General features: G+C 37.7%; 1 protein-coding gene across 1 annotated transcript; it reads right to left on the bottom strand.

Annotated features, from left to right (window-relative positions):
- Nucleotides 1-1,956: 1,956 nt before the first annotated feature.
- Nucleotides 1,957-17,689, bottom strand: LOC311183256 (uncharacterized protein; the record flags this gene model as incomplete). Its single annotated transcript, XM_084252613.1, has 3 exons — nt 1,957-2,912; nt 8,234-8,835; nt 16,761-17,689. 3 exons carry the CDS (start codon nt 17,687-17,689, stop codon nt 1,957-1,959), a joined length of 2,487 nt encoding a protein of 828 aa, XP_084108739.1.
- Between the last annotated feature and the right edge of the window lie 6,133 nt (nt 17,690-23,822).

Raw genomic sequence — 23,822 nt, 5'->3', positions numbered from 1 at the left:
CCTTGCTTTTCTCATTTTCAAAGATACCTTCTAAGTCTTGCTTTTATCTGCTTATGACTACTGAAGTCACTGATTTCCCCTTCTCCCATCCATTCATCCTGGGTGGGACACTCCTCTTTCACAACAACAGTACACCAGAACAAAAAGAAAAATATCAGGTGGTTTCACTTATAGGAGGAATACAGGGGAGCCAAATAAGGGATCAGGAAAAAAAAACAATAATAATAAACAAAATTAACAGGCACCTATAAATCAGAGATATTCTGCAAGAGAGGGGGTGTTAGAGGAATCAAAACAAGGGAGAGAAGAACTCCAGGGACTACGGTGATGGTTCACAGGTGAACTGGTGGTGGGAATTTTATAGGGACTACACCTGAGAGGAGAAAGCACACAAGCGTGCATTCTACAAAAATGAACAATGATGTAAAATATACATATATAAAAATTAATTTTAAAAAACTAAAAAAAATTAAATAGACCTATCCATTCACTGTATGTAAATTATATCTAATTTTTTAAAAAGATAAAACATTCCATTTAAATACTAAGTAGTAGTCTTAGAAGAACTATTATGGTGTAAATACAAATGGTGACACCCCAAAAAAATTCTGATTCACAATAAGAACAGAGAATGATTCTAACACCTAACCATGAGGCACCTTCCATGGAATGAGGCTTGATATTCCTGCATCTCATGGCTGGAGCCTTTCTTCACACACCCTGTGTGTCAGTGGGTATTGTCATCAACTCCAAATATAAATCTGTCTGCTGAGTTTATGAGAGCTCTTCAGAGGAAGTGCCTAGTGACTTGAATAACCCAAAGCTATCCCAACTCCTGGCTAAGGGAGCTAGAACAACAGCTGGACAGCAGACAGGACATCACAGGCAAGTTTTACTGTCTTTTCTCCCCCAGGCTCATATCTGCCCTGTGTTCTTCTAAATTTAACTTAGAAATTAATCCATGGAAATCTGGAAGAATACTGAACAATACAATGGGGAAAATCACCTGTGGTCCTTCCACCCATAAATAACTACCAATAATATTGTTGACCCTCGAGGGGAGCTCAAGACATCTCTCTCATTAATTCAGCTCCCAAGTTCTGTGGCTAATTTTACTATCTACTTCCCATTTTTCAATTATTGGAAAAACAACTTCCTAATGGAGACTTGTTCTACTTTAAAAAACTAACAAGTTATATGGAGACATTGTGGGAGGTGCCCAAATCAGCCCCATGGTCACCTTGCCAGCAGAATGCCAGTTTGATTCCCTCTGGGGCTACCTGTTGAAGACGAAAGAACAAAGATGTCTTTACAGCAATAACAAACAAGGAATTAGGTGTTCCCAGTAAGCCAAGGAGTCGACCAAACCGCAACAGCCATGTTAAGCATTTTGTTACAACACATTTATTTTGTGTGAAGTTAACAAATATTTGATTTGGCATGGTTACTTTTCTTTGGATGCATCAATGATTAGTGAAATTAATTCATCATTTCCAGCAGTGAAGAATAGGTTAAATGTGAAAACTAATCTAATTAGATGGGAAAATGTTCAGAAGACCTCTCAGTACTAACAGTAAGCCCTGCCCTACCCCAAATAAGATGCTATAAGGAGGTTTGCTGGTCTCTTGGCAGATGTGACCAGTCCTGGCATCTCTGATCCTTGAGGTAGTGCATGCTAAGTAGGGACAAAATTCAGAAGTAAATGGCCGTACTAACATAGTTAACTACCAAAATACTTGTGGATTTCTTGACTGATTGATGTATTAGGTTTGACTGATGAAGGTGGCAATGATGAGCTTCCAGCTATTTCTCATGCATTTTCCTGGCCTTGTGCCAGTCATAGGTCTGTGTTAAGTACAGTAATTATAACTCAAACCACAATCATGAGAGTTGTGGGTCAATGCTTTCCATTTCTCATACACTGTAAAACTGAAATAAATCCCAGCATGAGTAACATCAAGAAAAGATTCTCTTCTTCCATCTGCTCAGGGCATCTTTGATTTCCCTGTTCCTCAGGCTGTAGATCAGTGGGTTTAGCAGGGGAATGACAACGGTGTAGAACACAGATGCCAGTTTGTTTTGGCTCCCAGAATCACCAGAGTTAGGATACATATAAACAAAGATACCTGAGCCAAAGAAGAGAGTCACTGCTGTCAAGTGAGAAGCACAGGTGTTGAAGGCTTTGGACCTGCCTTCTGCTGAAGTGATCTTCAGAATGGTACCAACGATATAACCATAAGATATCATGATAACCAGGACAGACATGAGTCCGAAGATCACTGTGAGCACAGAGGTCATGATTCGAAAGAAAAAGGTATCAGAACAGGATAGGATCAGTAATTGGGGGAGGTCACAGAAGAAATGGTTAATGACATTGGGGCCACAGAAATGGAGCTGAAGTAAGGCACATAGTTGGATAAATGAGCCAAAGAATCCAGTTATACATGATCCTGCCACCATCTGCACACAGAGGGTGGGAGACATGACCGCAGTGTAGAGCAGAGGATTGCAAATGGCGGCATAGCGGTCATAAGCCATGGCTGCCAGGAGACAGCACTCGGTCAGACCCAGACTAGAGAAGATGAAGTATTGCATGGTGCACCCCATAAAGGAGATGAATTTTTGCTTTCTGAAGAAGTCTGAGAGCATCCTGGGGGCTATAGTAGAAACATAGCAGATGTCTAGCAGGGACAGGTTACCGAGAAAAAAGTACATAGGTGTGTGCAAGTGGGAGTCCATCCTGATGAGGGTGATGAGGCTGATATTCCAGGACACTGTCATGAGGTAGATTCCCAGGAATGCTGAAAAGAGGACAATGGTGAGCTTTGGAAACTCAGAAAATCCCAAGAGAATGAACTTTGTAAGTGTTGTACTGTTCCTTTCTGCAGCCATTGGGGTAGTGATCCTAGGATCTGTCAGAAAAGAGAATATATCTCTAAGTCAGTTGTCCCAATTTCTATTTGAAATAAATCACTGTCTACCCACATTGAGCAGAGATGCCAGAGAAATATTGATCCATTTTATTTTTATTTTTAATAAGGCAGCATTGATTCATAACACTGCATGTGATTTAGAGGTATAGGATCACCCTCTTCAGGTGTTGTTACCACACCATCACACCCCCCACCAAGGCACCCATAGTCCCCCACTACAGGCCATTGAACTCCCTCTCCAATTTGCTCTCTCCCCTTCCACTCTGGTAGCCTTAGTTGTACAGTAAGTTTTCTAGGGCTGGTTATTTGGATTTATCTGACCCTCTGTTTCTCTACACATAAGTGACACCAAGTGGTATTTGTCTTTTTTCTCCTGATTTACTTTGCTTAGCCTAATTCCCTGCAGTTTAATCCATGTTGCCACAAATGGCTTGAGTTTATCTTTTTCAGTGGCTGAGTAATATTTCATTGTGTGTATATACCAGGTCTTCCTAATCTGTCCTGGGGCCCTTAGATTGTTTCTATAGCTCAACTATTGCAAATAGTGCAGAGATGAACACAGGAGTGCATAGATCCCTTCAAATTAGTGTCTTGGTGTTCTTTGTGGAGATACCTAATAACCCTCAATAACTTTGCTCCTAAATAGTTCTATGCATCAATTTCCTAACTTTACGATTCTTGCCAAATCACTCATAACTATATTAAAGAGACACACTTTTCATTATTAACCCAAAAGATTCTTAAAGGACAAAATAAAATATAACATATGGAAAGCCCTTAAAAGATGCTTGAGAAATTGTTGATGGATATTGTTGATGGAATTATAACTCCCATGTGTAGTTTAGATTTGTGTCGCATAGTTGTTATATATATTTTTTAGTTTGGCTCTGCTATCTGTGGGCTTATGACAGAAGAGGATTTCTGTTATCTTTCTGTAAGTGAGTTCACATGCAAAATAAGGATATTAGACCCTATCTCATAGAGTTTATTTGATGTACAGTGTCTGCAATGCAGATAGATAGGCATGTGGGTAGGTAGGTGATGAAAGAAAGAGAGAGAGAGAGAGAGAGAGAGAGAGAGAGAGAGAGAGAGAGAGAGAGAGAAAGAAAGAAAGAAAGAAAGAAAGAAAGAAAGAAAGAAAGAAAGAAAGGCATTGTTTGAAGTGGTATCATTAGGAAATTGTAAATGGTGCAAAATAGCATCGTCAAATTGAATTGGAGCAAAACTACATTGTGTCCTCCAGTTACTCACTTTCAGACTAAGCAAAAGTTTCAACTATTCTGGTAAAATAATTACGGAGAAACAGTATATTAGCTCCAGCATTTACTAACTTTACGATTCTTGCCAAATCACTCATAACTACATGCTTCCATAACCCATGAGGGAGGGGTGATCACTCCTATGTAAGTGTGGTCCAGAGTGTGATAGAGTGAGGGACACACTGAGCCTCAAAAACAGGGGCTGTCATATTAATGATGATGTTTATATTCTAGAGATACTTTGCTAGCTTTGCTGAAACGTCCTCACAGGGGGAAAATGCTATTTGATATTGAAAATTTGGGGGTCCTTTGCCCAGATGATAAGCTATCAGAAAACCCCCACATCTTCCACCTCTCATTCTTCCAACTTGCCAATGCCTGAAATTCCATGTTTGATGCTTTTCTTTCGCAAAAATGCTTTGGTTTCTGTAAAACTCAAATAATACCATTGGGGTAGCATGGTTATCAGGAGAAAATTAAAAAGTGGAAATAGCTGTTGAACCAAGATGCAGGAAATCTGTGAGTTTAGTGCATGGGGGAAGAGGGTTGCAAGAAGTGAAAGGAAGCCAATCTGTTCCATTCTGATTTACCCACCCAGATATTCTTAATCGATGTCCTGACAGGTGCATCTTGGTGAAATCTGACAGGTGTCTTCTCTGGCACTTGAATCTTGACCACACTCTGGATACTCTGGTATCCTCAGAATTCTTTCAAGAATTAGAAGACAAAAACACTGAGATATGAGTTTTCAAGTTAGTTGGAGGAGTTTACTTCCCGGAGGCTCTGTGCTTCTGGCCATGGATCCTGCAAGCCATCTCTGCGAAGGAGGTGCTTCCAATGAAAGATTCTCTTAAATGTCTCCTTTGGGTGCAGTGTGGAGAGAGAAGGGGCAATTAACAGAAACATGGTGTTTTCAGTTAATTATTCTCTAGAGTGCGGGACAGAGAAAACAAATGGAGAAATACTCCCTCCCTGCTGGTTCCATCTCCCCACACTCCTCATGACCTATTGCAAAAATCCTGACAAAATTTTAGCAAATAAAATCCATCAAAACACACACACACACACACACACACACACACACACACAGAGAGAGAGAGAGAGAGAGAGAGAGAGAGAGAGAGAGAGAGAGAGAGAGAGAGCAATAAGCAAAATAGACAATATTACCTGGGGACAGTCTTCCTAGAGCAAGACTAATTGAATCAAGTTCCTAATTGAATCAAATTCCAATTTTCCTTTCCAAACTTTTACAATCATTAGATCTGGGAGAAACTCTCCAGGCAGAGCCATCAGATAATTTATTAACCAGGCTGATCTGCTTTGATCATGGAAGGGGAGTTAGCAATAATCCTGTGAGAAGCACAAACATAAAGCAGGACTAACCCTGGCAAACTGATGTCAAGTCCCCTGAATTTGAAGCCCTTCTCAGAACAGCCATCCCTGTGGTTGTGGTGATGATGTTCTCAGGCTGGGGAGGCCTCGCTGTCTCTTTCTATTTTCTATCCCTCCCAGCTCTCCAAAATGTATTTTGACCTTTGAAACATCTCATAGTCTGGTTTTGCAATTGACTCTTCATAATACAGTTAATATGCTTTTCTGTTTTCTGTATTTTGTATGAATTTGTAGTTGGATATAGAGGCTTCATATGATTCTATTTTGATAGCTTTAGCAAGTCTGTCCCATTGGTGATACCACATATTGTGCATATTGATGTGTGTGTGTGTATTGATAGATTTTATTTGCTCAAATCTTGTCAGGATTTTTTTGTGTCTCTATGGGTAAGGAGTGTTGATCTGTAGTTTTTTAAATTTTTATTAAAGTAATGTTTATAACATTTGTAAGTTTCAGGTGTACTTCATAAATCAACATTTGAAATCTTATCAGCACTGCCACTCCTTGTGGTTGGACAGCCAAATGGGTGGTTGTAAATGCTAACAATTAGGAGGATGTCCTTTTGCCTCTGTCCTTGAGGGTCACTTTATTAGATAGTGACAAACTGCTGTTCAAAGTAGACACACCCAATGGTGCTCACTGCAGCGGGGGACAAGGATTCTGAGACTGCACACTCTGGTCACGCTGGTAGTGCCCTACTTCTTAGTTTTTGCCTAAATAGTGAATGCAAAACTACATTTCTCTATTATTAGTGAGGTTTTATATCATTTGAGATGTTTTAAAATCATCACAGTTTCTCATGAAATTTCTACTGGTGTATATACCCCAACTTATCTCAGACATTTGCCTTTTTATTCATACAAGTCCATTACATATTCTGGAGACTGACTTTTTGTCAGTCATATTTATATTAATATCTTCTTCAATTGAAACTGGATGGCTCTTTTTAACTTGAAAGCCTGTTCACTAAGGGTAAGTTATCTGATTTATACAGACCCAATATTTAATGTTGGAACGTGGATAAGATAATAGCAATAAACATTACTCTTTAATGAAAATAAAATGAAAATGAAAATGGTCTACAGAAACCCCAAAATCCTACTAGGCAGGAAGAAATACGCATTGTTCCATGATTAGGAACTGGTCCCCTCTCCCTCATCCTTACTTTGCCATTAACTCTCCTTGGCCATATTTGAAAAGGAACATTTGAAAAGGACATTTTATATTTGAAAAGAACATTTCTTTCTTGAGGGTCAGATCAACTGCCTCTGTCTGTTTCCTGCCTATTAAAGATTGATGGCCCAAAGATTCTTTATAGGCTCAAACAGTTAAATTTCTCTTAGTCCAGATGAATAGTATTATCTATTCTTATCTACTTATTCAAGTCAGGCCTACACATCAATAACCACATTCACAAGTCCTCTCTCTCTCTCCCCTGCCTGCCCTCTGTGAGAGTCATAGGCTTTCAATTTCTTTTGTGTGAGTCATTTGGCCAAATTAAAAAGATTTTCTGAGCATAATCTTTAGTCATTTAGAGTTTACAACTATAAGGTGTGATGATCACATCCTTCATTTCGCCCTTTATGTAAAATTCAGTATCCTTCTAATTTTTATTTTTATAGATTAGAGATGAAAACCAACTTTTTTTCCTAACTCTGTAAGTCCCCAAATTTCTGGACCCTTTCTATATCTTTCTTTCTTGCATTCAAACTGGCCATTGTGATGTGAGCTTGTTTCTTTTTGCAAAACTTTGTCAAATGCATCTAATAGCAACAAGTCCATGTTACAGGGGTGCTATTTCCGTATAACCTCCCTTCCAAGTTATCATGGGTGACAGCTGTGCCAATGTTTCATGCCATCACATATGAATTGCTATTATTCTAATTGGCCATAACATAATTTTGACACCTGCTGACTGAATTTAAAGATACTTCCAAATGTTAACACTTTGATTTTTGTAAGAGCACACACATATACCTGTAAAAAAATTCTATAGCAATTATGATAGAGTGAGATGGCTATAGTAGCAAACAGTCCAAAACAGACTTGCTTTTTACTAACACTCTAAGTTCATTTGGGGTCTGCTGGGAGAGGTGTCTTGTCTTGCACCATCACGTTATTCTTTATGATTCAGCCACTAATAGGAGCTTTTCCTGAAAAGGATATACTTTCTTCTTGATCACATTCATTTGCCAGAACTAGTTATAAGGTAAAGTCTAACTTCAGAGGAATGGAGGGCTATAATCTTCAAAGAATAAAGGAGAAGATATTTATGAAAAGCCACATGATATATTGCAAGATTTGTAAGTGTTATCATTTCTACTTTCAAACACTTTCTATAAGTTTTATTTGGGCCCTAACATAAACCACGAAATCAGTCGTTCCAGGAGAATATTCTCTTCTTCCATCTGGCTAGGGCATCTTTGATTTCCTTGTTCCTCAGGCTGTAGATCAGTGGATTTAACATGGGGATCACCACTGTGTACACAACAGAGGCCAGCTTGTTTTGGTTCCGAGAATCATTAGAACTAGAGCACAAATAGACAAAGGTGCCTGAGCCAAAGAAAAGGGTCACTGCTGTCAGATGAGAAGCACAGGTGTTGAAGGCTTTGGACCTGCCTTCTGCTGAAGTGATCTTCAGAATGGTACCAATGATATAACCGTAAGATATCATGATAACCAGGACAGACAGGAGTCCAAAGATCACTGTGAGCACAGAGGTTATAACTTGTAAGAAGAAGGTGTCAGTGCAGGATAGTATCATCAGTTGTGGCAGGTCACAGAAGAAATGGTTGATGACATTGGGGCCACAGAAATGGAGCTGAAGTAAGCTACATAGTTGGATAAATGAGCCAAAGAATCCAGTTATACATGATCCTACCACCATCTGCACACAGAGGGTGGGAGACATGATGGTCGTGTAGAGCAGAGGATTGCAAATGGCAACATAGCGGTCATAAGCCATGGCGGCCAGGAGACAGCACTCAGTCAGAGCCAGGCTGGAGAAGAAGAAGTATTGCATGATGCACCCCATAAGAGAGATAAATTTCTGCTTCTTGAAGAAGTCTGAGAGCATCTTGGGAGCTGTGGAGGAAACATAGCAAAAATCTAAGAAGGCAAGTTTACTGATGAAGAAGTACATTGGTGTGTGCAGGAAAGCATCTGTCTTGATCAGGGTAAAGAGGCCCAAATTCCCAGACACTGTAATGAGATAAATGCCTAGGAATATTGAAAAGAGGATGGCTGTAAGTCTTGGAAATTCAAAGAATCCCAAGAGGATAAACCTGGTAACTGTAGTGTTGTTTATTCCTTCAGCCATTGCCATAGTGTTTCTGAGATCTGAAGGGGAAAAAAAAGAAATCTCTATTATTCTAGTATCCATAGGTTATTAACATACAATGGACAGTGTTACCCTGATATTCGGCCTCTACCTTAAATTACTGTCCAGTAGCATAAGGTTAAAAAAAAAAGAAACTGCCTATCTACATCTGTATTTTTTAGAAATATTTTTATTGAAATATAAATTACTAACAGCAACAGATGAATGGATAAAGAAATTGTGGAATATATACTCAATAGGATACAACACAGCTGTTACAAAAAGATGAAATCGCATCTTCTGGGGCAAAATGGATGGGCTTCAAGGTGATTATACTAATTGAAATAAGTCAGAAAGTGAGAGATAGATATTGGATGGTATCACTCTTCCATGGAATGTAAATAACCAAAAATATACACAGGTAAAATACAATAGGAACAAATCTGCAACTTAGTAAAATAATTTACTGGTTAACAAAGGGAACAAGGATATATAGGAAAGGATGAGGGAGAGAGGAGATGGGGTATTGGCATGGGTGGATTGGTGGAAGGTGACTGGAACAGGTGCACATATGGGGAAGCAAAACTGAAAACCCAAATTTAAAATAAATGACTACAAAAAGATGTACTATAGTTTTGTCTTCGAAATTGTTTGGTTTCATGTCTTTCCATCTTCCACCACAAAGGCAGCTACAAACCATCACATTAGCCAAAAGAACTCACCTAATAGCAGAGGAAATGCTGCAGTGAGTGCATGTCCATGGACTTCACTGATGCCCTCCATATCATATCATCCCAAAGCAGCTTGACTTACAGAGTGATGGAATAAACTATTGAAGAGATAACAAAAATGCCTAGCCTAAGATGACATGATGCATGGAAGGATGTCCTCCAGATGCCATCATGTAGTCATTAAATCAACAACCATTCTATGGTGCCTGATCCTATCTAGGTAGACGACACAGAACTGGGGTTCAAGAGATGGAAGTGGAAGTAGGCTTCCTTACAACCACATCCTCTTGGGTGAGCCATTTCGAGATTTTGTTTTTCCAATTCCCATGTTTCTAGCCTCTGTGGGTTTAGAGGGCCTGATTCCTTGTAGAATGATTCCACCCAGAACAGAGCAAGAACCCCAGTAAAGCTGACACAACATCAGCTGCTTTGGTGACCAACTCCTTTACCTAGTTCTTCCCTCATTCCCTCTGAAGTGTTGATAAAATCAAGAAAGAACAAGTTTTGCACCACTGGGGAATCTCGAGATACTCCCGTGTCCTCTTTTCACTATCAATGGGCAAGCACAATGCCATCGAGGTAGGACAATTTGAAGCTCTAAATCTCCAGTGTTCCCATAGGATCTGCGAAAGTCTTCGTCTCACACGTGAACTCCTCCCTTGGCCCCATTGGGCTTGCCTCTCCTTTTGAGTGTTGGTCATGTAGACATTCCCCAATAAACTTCCTGCAGGAAAATCTTAAGCTCGCAGCTTATTTGCTTCCCAGGGATCTCAACCTAAGACATCACTTAAAAACAAGAAAATGGAGGGGGTAGGTGCAATTGTATGGGGAATATAATCAAAATGAAAATGCATACATTGTGCAAAGATGAAAAAAGATGTAAGAATTATATAAAATAAAATATTTAAATAATAAATAAATAAATCTTAAAAAAAAACAAACAAGAAAATGGTATCTACTTGACAACACAGTAATTCCCCATGTCACAGGTATCCCACTTCTGAATCTCCATTCTTAAAAAAATGGATAGATATGATAAATATAAAATAGACATATAATGGAATATAAATAACCAAAAATATACACAGGTAAAATACAATAGGAACAAATCTGCAACTTAGTAAAATAATTTACTGGTTAACAAAGGGAACAGGGATATATAGGAAGGGATGGGGGTGAGGAGGTGGGGTATTGGCATGGGTGGTTTGGTGGAAGGTGACTGGAACAGGTGCACATATGCGGAAGCAAAACTGAAAACTATATATATAGTGTAATATACACTGTAAACATTTATGAACTTTCCCATAACAATATTATATTAGCCTCAAATTTGAAACAACTTGAGTACACTTGAAGGTGGAATGGATAAGTAAATTGTGATCTGATCACACGCAAATCATGGTCTATGTGACATCAAAATGAAAACAATCTAAAGTTGCAAGATTAGGGCCTCCCCGGTGGCGCAGCAGTTGAGCGCTGGGTTGTGAAGCTGCTGGCAGCCTCTGAAGCGCAGGTTCGATCCCCGGATGCTCCCCGGCCACCGGAGGAGGGCCCCACATGGCGCACAGACCTCTCCTGCCGCCCGCTGCTCCCCTCAGCAGTGTACTTCAGTCCTTCTGCCTGCTCTGCTCCCCACTCTGGCTCTGGTGAATTCTCTCACCCTCCCGTGCTTCTGACTTACCCAGTGATTGTATAAATAAAATAAATCTTTAAAAAATAAATAAAGTAAGTAAGCTGCAAGATTACATGAACAAAATCTACAAATAGAATATTAACTAAAAGAGGCAAGTTACATAACAATACTTCATTATGACATCAAAAATAAAGACTTAAGAACCAGCAAAGCTAAACAACATTGTTCAGTGAAACATACATGAGTAGTAGAATTATGAAGTGAAAACAATGAAATTGTTATATCTGGTGGGGGGGTCACAGGTTTTATGTGATTCACAAAGATACTGATGGGGTGAGTGTAATGCCATATTTTTCCTGATGTCAGTTGTGGCTACATGAGAATTCTTAGAATAAAAAGGGAAAATTTTAAATAGCTTAAGTCATGTAACTTCCCCTTGTTTAAAAGTGTGTTTTGAAACCAAAACTCTCAACAGAATGGCAGCAAGTAGATAATTCATTCCAGAATGGACCCATCATCTCTCCTGATGCTATGAACACCTCCAACAGCACACGCCGTGGAGGACAGGACATTGATTTCCTGTGGGAACCAACATTCTCTGTCAGAGCCTAGGAAAAAGGAAACCCTCCAACCCTAAACTAATGGGACACTGTCGGGTTGTCTAATTGCTGAATAAATAATATCTCATTCCTGATCCCAAGTGGGAATTTTCAGATGTCACTTTGTCCATCTTCTTGTCTTTAAGTAGAATTAAATTAGCACTATCCAAGATTTGTCTGGAAAAATATATATGTTAGTTCTGTCTAAGATCAAATATTACCTAAAATGTTGGTTTTTACTAATTATAGAAAATGGTGTAAGGGGTCAGATACAAGAAGGGCCAAATACCAGTTACTGGTAAGTTGCCTCCTACAGTGAGAATCATATTTATCAATTTCCAGTGGCCACAAAATGACAAGAGAAATCTGCTACCAATATTTCAAAAGTTAGTGGAAACATGTACATTTTATTTTAAATTATACCACACCAGAGATTTTGAACCAACAAAGTCCTATGCTTTGAAGAAGAATGTAGCAATTTACTGTAGTTTCTCTGTTTCACACTAAGTGGATGTGTGAAAAAATGTGTATGATATGTGTATGATAAAAATGGAGAAATTCAGGATTAGGAGGGAGGTTAAACTCCAGCACTTGTCCATGGTATGACTTTTGGTTAAAGTCCTTTAAAATAAAAAAGCTTCATTTTCATCGTATATAAACTGGTAATTACACGTTGGCTGTTGTGAGAGTTTAAATAAGCTATGGAACAGTTACTGTTTTCCCATAGCAGGCTCTGATAGCTGTTATTAGAATAAGTGTTTATTACTTTACTATTACTATTATTATTGCTACTACTTAAAGGCAGTTTTGTAGGTAAATCTCTCAAATCTGAGGTTAATAAAAACAAAAACAGGGGAGATCACTTGGTAATGTGGGATTAGGAATTGATGGCACAGCATGGCTTCTGGAAAGACACCTTTCATCCCCACATCACAACTAGCTAATATTTAACATTCTATACATGCCATTTGACTTTTGGCTGAAGGATCCTGGTTATGTTAAAATACAGCTAAGCTTGTATTGGAGAAATGAAGGTACTATGAGGAAACCAAGAATAACAGGTATTTGAGAGGGGAAGGTGATTAGATGAGGATGGAAAGAGGGAACAAAACATTATTACTTGGAGCCCACTGTTAAGATAGGAAGGAAGTGTAGTGAGAAGAAGAGAGAAAACTGCAGAACAGAGTAAGGCAAGTTGTGATGGTAAATTCTGAAGGCACTGAAGACAACTTTTTCTAGGATATTGCTTACTCAGAAATTCATCACAAATCTGGGTAAAATATGGGGTGCTCCCTATGTTTATAGCAGCTCTATTTACAATAGCTAAGCTATGGAAGCAACCCCAATGCCCAAAAATAGATGACTGGATCAAGAAGATGTGGTACATATATACCATGGAATATTACTCAGCATTCAAAAAAGATAAACACATGCGGTTTCCAGCAACATGGATGGAGCTAGAAGGGATCATGCTCAGTGAAATAAGTCAGAAAGAAAAAGAAAAATACTGGATAGTCTCACTCATAGCAGGAATTTAGAAAACCTAAATAAGGGACCAGGAAAAAGAATAATCAATACAAAGTAAAAATCAAAATCAACAAGCAACTATAAACCAGAGACACACTACAGGGCGGGGTGGGGGGCTGGGAAGAGGGAGGGGCAGTGAAAGGAAGCACTAGAGTCAAAATAAGGGGGGAGGTGCAATTGTATGGGGAATATAACCAAAATGAAAATGCATACATTGTGCAAAGATGAAAAAAGATGTAAGAATTATATAAAATAAAATATTTAAATAAAAAATAAAAAATAAATATAATAATCATAAGATGGACCAAAATAGTGATAAAGTATTGTATGAGTTATTTTATAAAATGCATTTAGAATAGTTACCTCATCAATAACTATGGTAATTTATTGAATCTCTGCTGGGAACTGAGTACTGAATATGAAAATCGAACAATTGCTGCTTTCAAAATTGCAGACAAACTCCCAATGGCACTTAAAGTATTTTAATCTAAAATGACATATACATTTGCTGTCTCATAAGCTAACGATTTTAAAACAACAATTATTTCAAACGTTAAATGAATTTGAATTTTAAATAACAAGGAAATTAAGATTTTTAATGAAAATCATAGATTTTTTTTAATTTAGTGAATATTTCATTATATCCAGAATTATGGAGTTTTGTTGTAATGAAAAGGTCAACTCACTACTCAGTCCATTGGACATAGGTGTGAGGAGGAACCAAAGGGAAAGAAAGCAGAGTCCTAAATAAATGCCTGTCCTTGCTACAGAGTCACCCAGGTCTCTCTTTGTGGTGCTGAAATCTACTGACTTAAGCTTATTAGGTTGCTTAACCTCCACTTGCCTCTTGCCAAGAATGAGAACCTCGGAGAGATAAGAAAAGAGAAGTATCTCTCCACACTAGCTGTGAGTTGTAGAATACTATTGTTAATAATAGTGTATGTGAGCACCTGGGTCAGGGGAGTTAAATCAAGGACATGGCACATTCCTGCTTTGGGTGGAAGAAATCATGATGGTGTTACTGAGTCCAAGTATAATGTAAACTGCTGAAAAGCAATAATTAAACTTCCACCTTTAACTTTGAATTATTTAAAATGCCACCACCCTAAAAAAATAAATTAAGTAGCATGAGTTTGCTTTTGGCAGTTGCAGTGATTATATGGGACATGTGATTTGGGATTGGATTAAGAGCAAATTGTATGTATAGTGTTCAACTGCTCAGGCAATACTATGATTCTTCTGGGTCTTGTTCACTGTTATAGAGTATAAATATACATCAGATTAAACCAAAATCACCACAGAAAGGACTATATTAACAATGCATAGGTCTATGTGTCAAAAAAAATGAGAAAAAAGTTAAATGTCAAATAATAATGATCTCTATCATAACATTTCCCTAAATACTGTTTATGAGGAAAATATTGTCATATAAGCCAAACAAAGGAGCTAGAAATAGCTGTATTAAAAAAAAGTCAAGCTTTTCCTAATATGAGAACAAAACTCAAAAAGACAATAGGTTAAGAAACCAAAGAAACATTTAATTTAGAGAGAAGACTGATGGCCCAAAACAGCCAGGTGTTACATTCAGCACCTGATAATTTTATGGAGATTGTAAAGAAGACTCTTTGACCCTGTGGGGGCCTCCCTGGTGGCACAAGGGATTACGTCTCACTACAAGCAATCCTTAGCCACTGTAGCATGAATTTGATCTCTGGCCAGGGAGCTGACCCACATGGCGCAGCAGAACTTTCCTGCCTGGCCTGCTGTTCCTCTCAGCAGTGTATCTCAGCAGATCCACCTGTTCTGTTCCCCACTCTGTCTCTTGTGAATCCTCTCACCCCTCAACCCCGCACCTCTGGCCTATACCCCAGCTCTTGTATGCATAAATAAATAAATGTTTAATAAATCTTTTAAAAAATCATTAATAAATTTATCTTTAATAAAAAAAAATCTGGGGTGCTACACACCAGTTTCCATTCCTTGGTCCTGCATTACAGCCTTGGACTGGGTCCTCAGGAAAACATATAGTCCTTTCAAGATAGGTGCTACCAACTAGTTCTTTCAAGATAGGTTACATAAATTCTTCCTCAGAGTCCACTGAGGAGGAAGAAGCATTAATTAACAGAAGACAACATTTTCCATTGATTATTCTCAAGAGTGATGGAAGAAGGAAACTAGTGGGGAATTTTCTCAATTGGTCCCATTTCTTAATATTTTTATGGGTCCCTCATGATCCAATTAAAAAGAGACTAGCACTCTGCCCAAAGTGTCTGCTGTGTACACACACTCCTCTGAGTGCTCAAGGTGTAAAATTTGGTATTCACATATGTTACCTAAATGCCCACAGTATCCTGGGTGACAGGTACTATTGTGCTTATTTCTGTTGAGGTTAAGTGACTTGTCCAAGTTTACCTCACTAGTGATGGCTGAGTCAGGACTCAAAGTGAAGCAGCTTTACTCCAGAACCTGGCCCTTAACCCAAAGTGCTCACCTGTCTCTAGCACCCAACTGAATCAAGTTCCAGGTTTTCTTTCCAAATTTTAGAGCCAGAAATAAGTCCACATATATACCAATACTTCAACATCATTTCTGACCACAGAAAAGCCAATGCTAGAAATAAACCACAAAAGAAACAGGGAAAAAAATAAACATGTGGAGACCAAAAAAAAAAAAAAATGCTTCTGAATAGCTATTGGGTCAACAAAGAAATTAAAGTAGAAATAAAAACTATCTAGAAACAATGAAAATGAAAAGATGAGCTACCAGATCTCATGGAATGGACAGGAAGAAGATACTTGCTCATCTTATGTCTAACAAGTAGTTATTTTCCAAAATATATAAAGAACTCACTATATAGCTTTGTTTCTGTCCAAAAATACATTTCCTCTATCTTTTCATTCCAACTCTGATAATAAACAGAACAATCCATGTCTGGATTGTGTTACGTCAAAATATTTAGGAGTAGATTTCTGCTTTCTTGGGGCATCTGTCAGGTGCCTGTAAGGTGAGGGGTCTGAGGTTAAAGTGGACTTAATATTAAAATCAAAAAGAAGGAACAAGCTTCTAAATCTTGATGTTTGACAAAAACTTGGTAAGAAATTTAAATAATAAATCTCTTTAATAAATAAATAATAAATCTACATCTCATGTAAGTTTAAAGTAATATACCCTAAGGAATTAAAGGAAGTGTGTGGTGTCGACACAGCTGTTGGTCCATTTTGACATATTGTCTGTGTTAAACAGTTTTTTGTTTGCCTAATGACAGATGAAATTTGTCATAGTCCACTCACATGCATGTTGTTTTAGGTAAAGGATTCTGACAGGGCAAATCTGACAGAAATCTCAGAATCTGTGATTTCAAAAATGCCCTCTCTTTTTTGGCAACCTCTTCAAGGCATCTTTGATTTCTTTGTTCCTCAGACTATAAATCAAAGGATTCAACATAGGAATCACTATAGTGTACAAAACTGATGCAAATCTGTCAAAACTGGAGGAACTACCAAAGCTGGAACTCAAATAGACAAAGACACTTGAGGTGTAGAAGAGGGTCACTGCTGTCAGGTGAGAAGCACAGGTGTTGAACGCTTTGGATCTGCCTTTAGCTGAAGTGATCTTCATAATGGAGGTGGCAATGTAACCATAAGATATCATAATAAGTAGGGCATTTATTATACCATAGATCATTGTTAAAATAGCCATTATGAGTTGTACAAAAAAAGTGTTAGTGCAGGACAGGACTAAGAGTTGGGACATGTCACAGAGGAAGTGCTTGATGATATTAGGTCCACAAAAGTGCAGCTGATATATGACAACCAATTGAGATAAAGAACCAGGGAGTGCAGCCATATAGGACATAAGCACCATACGAACACAGAGGGTGGGTGACATGATTGATGAATAGAGAAGTGGATTACAAATGGCAGCATATCGATCATAAGCCATGGCTGTCATGAGGCAAGACTCACTGAGTCCCATGGTTGAAAAGATGAAGTACTGAACAGCACAACCCATGACAGTGATAGTTTGCTGCTCCTGAAAGAAGTTGGAGAGCATCTCGGGGACTGTGGAGGTCACATAGCAAATATCTATGAAGGACAGATTACTGAGGAAGAAGTACATGGGTGTGTGCAGATGGGAATCCATCTTGATTAAGACCATGAGGCACAGGTTCCAAGTGAGAGTGGTGATGTATGTTAACAGGAACACAGTGAAGAGCACCGCTATGATTCTGGGAAAATCCGAGAAGCCCAAGAGGATGAAGTGGGTGATTTCTGTAATATTCCTTACTCCAAACATTGGCTTGGTGTTCCTAAAATCAGAAAAGAGACAAGATAATGCACCACTAATTCAGGAAAAGTGATAGCATTACAATTCTCATGGATGCCATTTTTCCTTCCATTGAATACTATTTTAGTAAAGGGGAAATGTTTCACTGTCCTGATGGAAAGACCCTAGTTTTTTGTCATGAATTGTCAAGAAATTTTTTCTTAGTGCTTCAGAGTCTCAATTGTTTCATGAAGGCTCATGAAAATTAAAAGTTTAAATTTAAAAACTTTTAAAATTAAATGTTTTTATGTGGAGAAAAAGGAACTCTCCTGCACTGCTTGTGGGAGTGCAAACTGGTCCAACCTCTATGGAGAACTGTGTGGAGATTCCTCAACCTCCTAAAGATGGAGCTTCCATATGATCCAGCAATTCCATTCCTAGGTATTTACCCAAAAGACACACCCTTATGTTTATAGCAGCACTATTCACAATAGCTAAGCTATGGAAACAACCCAAATGCCCCCAAATAGATAACTGGATCAAGAAGATGTGGTCCATATACACAATGGAATATTTCTCAGCAATTAAAAAAGATAAACTCATGAAATTTTCAGCAACACGGATGGAACTGGAAGGGATCATGCTCAGTGAAATAAGCCAGAAAGAAAAAGAAAAACAGCGGATGATCTCACTCATAGCAGGAATTTACAAAACCTAACTAAGAGACTAGGAAAAAGATTAATTATAATAAAGTAAAAATCAAACTCAACAAGCAACTATAAACCAGAGACACACTGTGGTGGTGGGAGGAGGGATTAGGGTCAAAATAAGGGGTGGGAATTGTATAGGGACTACATAACCAAGATGAAAATGCATATATTGTGCAAAAATGAAAAATGATGTAAAGATATATAAAATAAAATAAAGAGAGAAAGAAAGAAAAAAATTAAATGTTTTTTTAATGATAAAATTCTATCAGTAGTATAAATAATGTAGAGGTCATTGAATACAATAACAGGTTTTTTAAAGATCTCTGGTGGTTCAGTAGATACCTACTGCTTTACAATAGTAAAGCATAAGTATATAAGGAGATGTGAAGTTGTGCTCTCAAAATTCTGTAGTTAGGAAAATGACTAACAAATAATAAATTTTGAAAAAAAATTTATTCCCACAAAAAATATTCTAAAAAAATACTAGCAAACTGAGTTCAGCATCACATAAAAAGGATACTACACCATGATCAAGTGGGCTTCACTTTAGTCAGCAAGGGTGGCTCAATATACAAAACTAAATAAATGTGACCAATCACATTAATAGAATGAAATATAAGATATAACTATAAAAATAATATAATCTTCTGCATAGCTGCACAAAAAGCACTTGACAAAATTCAACATCCATTCATGACAAAAACTCAACAAATTAAGTATAAAAGGAACTTAACATAATAAAGGCCATGGATGACAAGTCCCTACTAACTCATACTCAATGGTGAGTGGTTGAAAGCTTTTCTTTTAAGATGAGTGACAAAACAAAAGTGACCACTCTCACTATTCTTGTTCAATATAGTACTAAAAGTCTTTGGGAAAGTCAATACAAGGAGGAAAAGGACATAGAATTGGAAAGAAAGAACTAAAAGTGCTCTATTTGTAGATGACATAATCTTTCATATAAAAAATCCTAAAGACTCCACCAAATACTGTTAGATTTAATCAACAAATTTAGTAAAGCTGCAAAGGGGTAAGAACAAAGAGAGAAGGAAGCACAATGGACTGTGGTGGGGGAATATGGGTGAGTTCATGGTTGGTGAACTATGGTGGTAAAAGCTGATGAGGGTATCCCAATATTACCACAATTAAAACATGAATAAAATTAAAATTGAATATTGTTTATAAATGATTGTGTTTATCTATATCTTGTATTATTCTGTTATTTCCCACTGCTGATGCCACATTTTACATTCCCTACCACCAATTATGGATTATAGAAGTTTTACTACTTCATGATAAGCATCTTCCATACTAATGTTTATATAGTCCAATAAATATATGTTAACTGCATTAGTTAATGGTTCTTTCACCTAGTTTTGGATAGAAAATGAAAAATATCTAAATTTTATTTCATTTCTAATATCATCATAAAAACTGAAATCTTTCTGTTTACTCTTCAAGTGTTGCCAATACAATTTGTCAGCCATGTTAGCCAAGATGAATTAGATTTGATAAAGTTTTTTGAACATACAAAGTCTCATCTACAACATCCTAGAAAATAGCAACACAATTGATTAATTTAGTGAAAATAAATCAGGCTTTGCTCAATCAGTTCTATTACATGTCTTCACTTTCTTATTACATTCTGGTAACATAGGCAGCCATAACTCCTATAGAATATGTAACCCATCATGTCCAGGGAAACAAAGAGGTGCTGTGTATTGTTTTACTGATGATAAAATTTATCCTAAAAACTTACACCGTTAAAATTCAGTAAGCTAGAAGAAAAGGAAAAATACAAATATACTTGCTCTTTTTAAGTTTTCCATGTGTTTTCTATATCCCCAGACAGTTTGCAAAGTTTAAAGAGAAAAAGTTAAACATTTTAAAATGTAATGTCACCTTTGTGCAGAGTAGGGTATCTCTGACATCTGTGTCATCCACACTAGCATCCTCAGAACCCCAGGATGTCCAAAGATGACAATGGAGAATGACTTGAAGTATGGCCAAAGTTCAACAGAATTGCACATGAGCATTTTGATATATCATTACGTAGTGACCAGTATGTCTTTTGCTACTCAAGCGTTAGAATCACAGTTATACATTAAAGGAGATAAAATTTATTACTACTACCTAAACACAGAATATTCAAAAGACTGAGTTAAATGAAAAGGATCCTTGGGTTGGATAAAGTTGGGAAACACAGACAAGTACATTTTGATCTTAGTTAATTCCTCTGAAATTCACAACATTTTGTTTTGATGATTCAGTACAAAACTATTAACTTCTGTAATGTGTTAGACTTTATAGACATTGTCTCATTAGATTCTAGATTATCTTCCCAGAAGTTAAGGAAGTTCAAGGTCACATCCTTAAGAAATAGTAAAACTGGAAAATAGCATCAATTCCTTACCCCAGGTCATAATTGACTTGAGGTTAAAGATTATTCTTTTCACTGAATGTCAGAGAATCTACCTAAGGACAAAGAGAGCCGTGGGAGAGTTCTAAGTAGAGGGTGTGGAAGTGAGAGAGAGAAGAGTTCAAGAATACAAGGGACTAAGTATCACAGACCTTGCTCCACACAGGTCCTAAAGGAAGAATCACACAGAGAGATAACAGAACCCACAATTCTCTCTAAATCTTGACTTCTAGCCTTGACCAGGATTCCCCAGGAAGACAGAGTTCTTGGCAAAGTTTGGGTTGTGTCCGTCTTTTCCAAAGATATTTTCTAGGTTGATTCAATTGCACCCCAAGGTGCATGCACTTGGCCATGAAATATGCTGTCCTTCACACAAGATATAAGCCCTCAAATGGAGAATAGTCTTAAATGTGTTATTAAAGATGGAGGTGAAAGTAGAAAAGGCAATTAGAGGCAGAAAACTCTCCAGGTATTTGCTCTCTGTAGTCATGGTTGGCATGGAGTATTTGCTCTAGCTAATTCCATGCCCCATTTAGCCATGTCCCTTCTGATTCATTTCCTTACTTCCCTATGCTCTTATTATGAACTCATGATCATAGTTTTTCTTTGAACAAATTTTGAGCCATTAGAGCTGAAAAAGACCTAACAATAACCCAATTCAATACCCTCAATATCCAAGCTAGTATGAGGTGAGTGTAGCTGAGACATTTGCCCAAAATGACATAGCTAGCTGGTAAAATAAAGGATAATGAATTACATGGTGCACACTTCCCTGTTTTTAAAACAGATAACTAAAAACATCATTTTAGATATCTACCTTATATGTTTCCTTAACCCCCTGACCTATAAAAGCATCATAGCTGCCCTGGGCAGTGGCATTATTTTCTGTGTATGAGCGAGGAAGTTGAGGCAATCAGGAATACACAAAAACTAATTCATGAAAAGGGTCACAACTTATGATGACAATCATGGCTGATGGTATGGCCATATCTGGGTTGGATTCTGTCTCTTCCACTTGCTATTGTGTGATCTCGAGAAGATTAACTTCTCCAAGTTTCTTTATTATCACCTATAAAACAGGGATGATGTTAATAAGTACATTGTAAAATGATTCTTTATAGGATCAAAATAGATGATGCCTATAAAATACCTATCAGAGTGTATTGTTCATTATATCTTCTATTAATAGTAGGTGTCATTTGGAATTCTTTCTAATATAGTATGTTGTATTACTAATCTTTCATTAAAAATATCTACTTAGTATCATTCTCCAGACTTTTTTCAAAAAATGGAGCTTATGTACCTAGTCAATATTAGGGATACAGACAAATCCTGTCTTAGACAAGGTCCTGTTCTTGGTTATATGCTTTAGCCAATATTATTTCTAAGGAAGAGGGGTAGGAAGGAACAATGAGTTAATTATTTAATTTTATTAATTTAATTCTTGTTAACAATTTAGTAGAAGTATATCCCCCGTAATAACGATAATAATCAACAGATTTTAAGAGAATTTTAAAGATTTACATGAAGAATACAGAATTTGGGTATCATGGTCAAGTTGAATGGAGGCCATGGCTCTTGTCTGTTATACAAATCACACCTGTGAGATCCAAGATGGTTTCTGCTACACTGGGAAGCACATGGCAGAACTCAATATGCCCAAGGATTCTGTCTGTCATGGGGGATCATTTCTCACCCACCATCTTCACATGGTAATAGATTTAAAAATTCAAATTACACTATGTGACTATGTAAAATGTAAACTGTCATTAAAATTCAATTTAACATGCATGACATGTAATCTAGAAACTCTTGTCTGAAAAATGACTCAGAACTTTTCTGTAAATTCTCTAGGTTGGACTCTCCATGGAATGAATACTCCACATCTGATGGCCCTTCTGAACATATGAAGACTTTGTGATCGTTAGGAAGCCACATCCCAGAACTCAGACCCCATCGTCCTGGACACAGAGCAGCAGCCGGCGTGTCCGAGGTCTTCAAGTCCTCTGGGAGGTTCCTGGAGCAGGATCCAAGCCCACCTGTGCCTAGAAATTGATAATTTTGAGTTCTCTCTAGTCTCTAAAAATAGGTCCAAATTTATTTTTGTTTATTTATTTATATATTTTTTAAGATTGATTTATTTATTTATACAAGAACCAGGGTACAGGCCAGATTCGTGGGAAGGAGGACTCACCAGAGAGAGAGCAGGGAACAGAACAGGCAGACTAACGAAATACACTGCTGAGAGGAGCAGTGGGCGAGACAGGAGAGGTCTGCCGCACCATATGGGACCCTCGCCTGCTGGCCAGGATCAAACCTGCGCTGCAGAGGCTGCGGACAGCTTCACAGCATGGTGCTCAACTGCCTGCGCCACCTGGGGAGGCCCAATAGGCCCAAATTTAGCTTTTAAGGTGCCACTTCTTAATTCCATTCCTCACCCCCAACCTCCAACCCACCCCACAATTCTCTTTAGAAGGAAGTCCCAGGAGTAAGAGACAGAAAATGGTTATTTGGCAGTAAACACAGAAGAATTTCTTTCTCCTCTGCTCCCCACCCTCCTTCTTCCCTCCTCTCTCTTCTTTTGTCATCTCTCCTCATCACAAAGACACACACATGCATTTTCGCTGTCTCTCACACTCTTTGTTTCTGTTTAGGACTAAAGTTATAAAGTAGTGCTTTATTTTTATTGAAGTATAAATAAAAGCTTAAACAAAAACTAAGTATAAAAAAAAATGAGACTATCAGGGGTGTGGGGAGCACAACAGATGGCCTATGGGGGATTTGGTGGTAGGTGTGGCCTAGTAACAATACTTGAAGGAGGTCTTTTACCTCTAAAACACAAATAATGATGTAAACCAATGTTCTTTCAATTAAGAAAAAGAAAACAACAGAAGAAAGGAAGGAAGGAAAGTCAATGAAGAATAGTATGTGTCTCTTCCTAGGTTTCTGTCATTTCTCTGTATATAAGGTAACTCTACTCAAAATACAGAGTTTTGTCAACCTGAGTGCACTCATGGAATCAGGATTTTAAACT

The sequence above is a fragment of the Talpa europaea genome (genome assembly GCF_964194135.1).
Source record: "Talpa europaea genome assembly, chromosome: 1".
Lineage (NCBI taxonomy): Eukaryota > Metazoa > Chordata > Mammalia > Eulipotyphla > Talpidae > Talpa > Talpa europaea.
The sequence above is the reverse complement of the archived record's forward strand: the minus strand, read 5'-3'. Positions and strand labels throughout refer to the sequence as shown.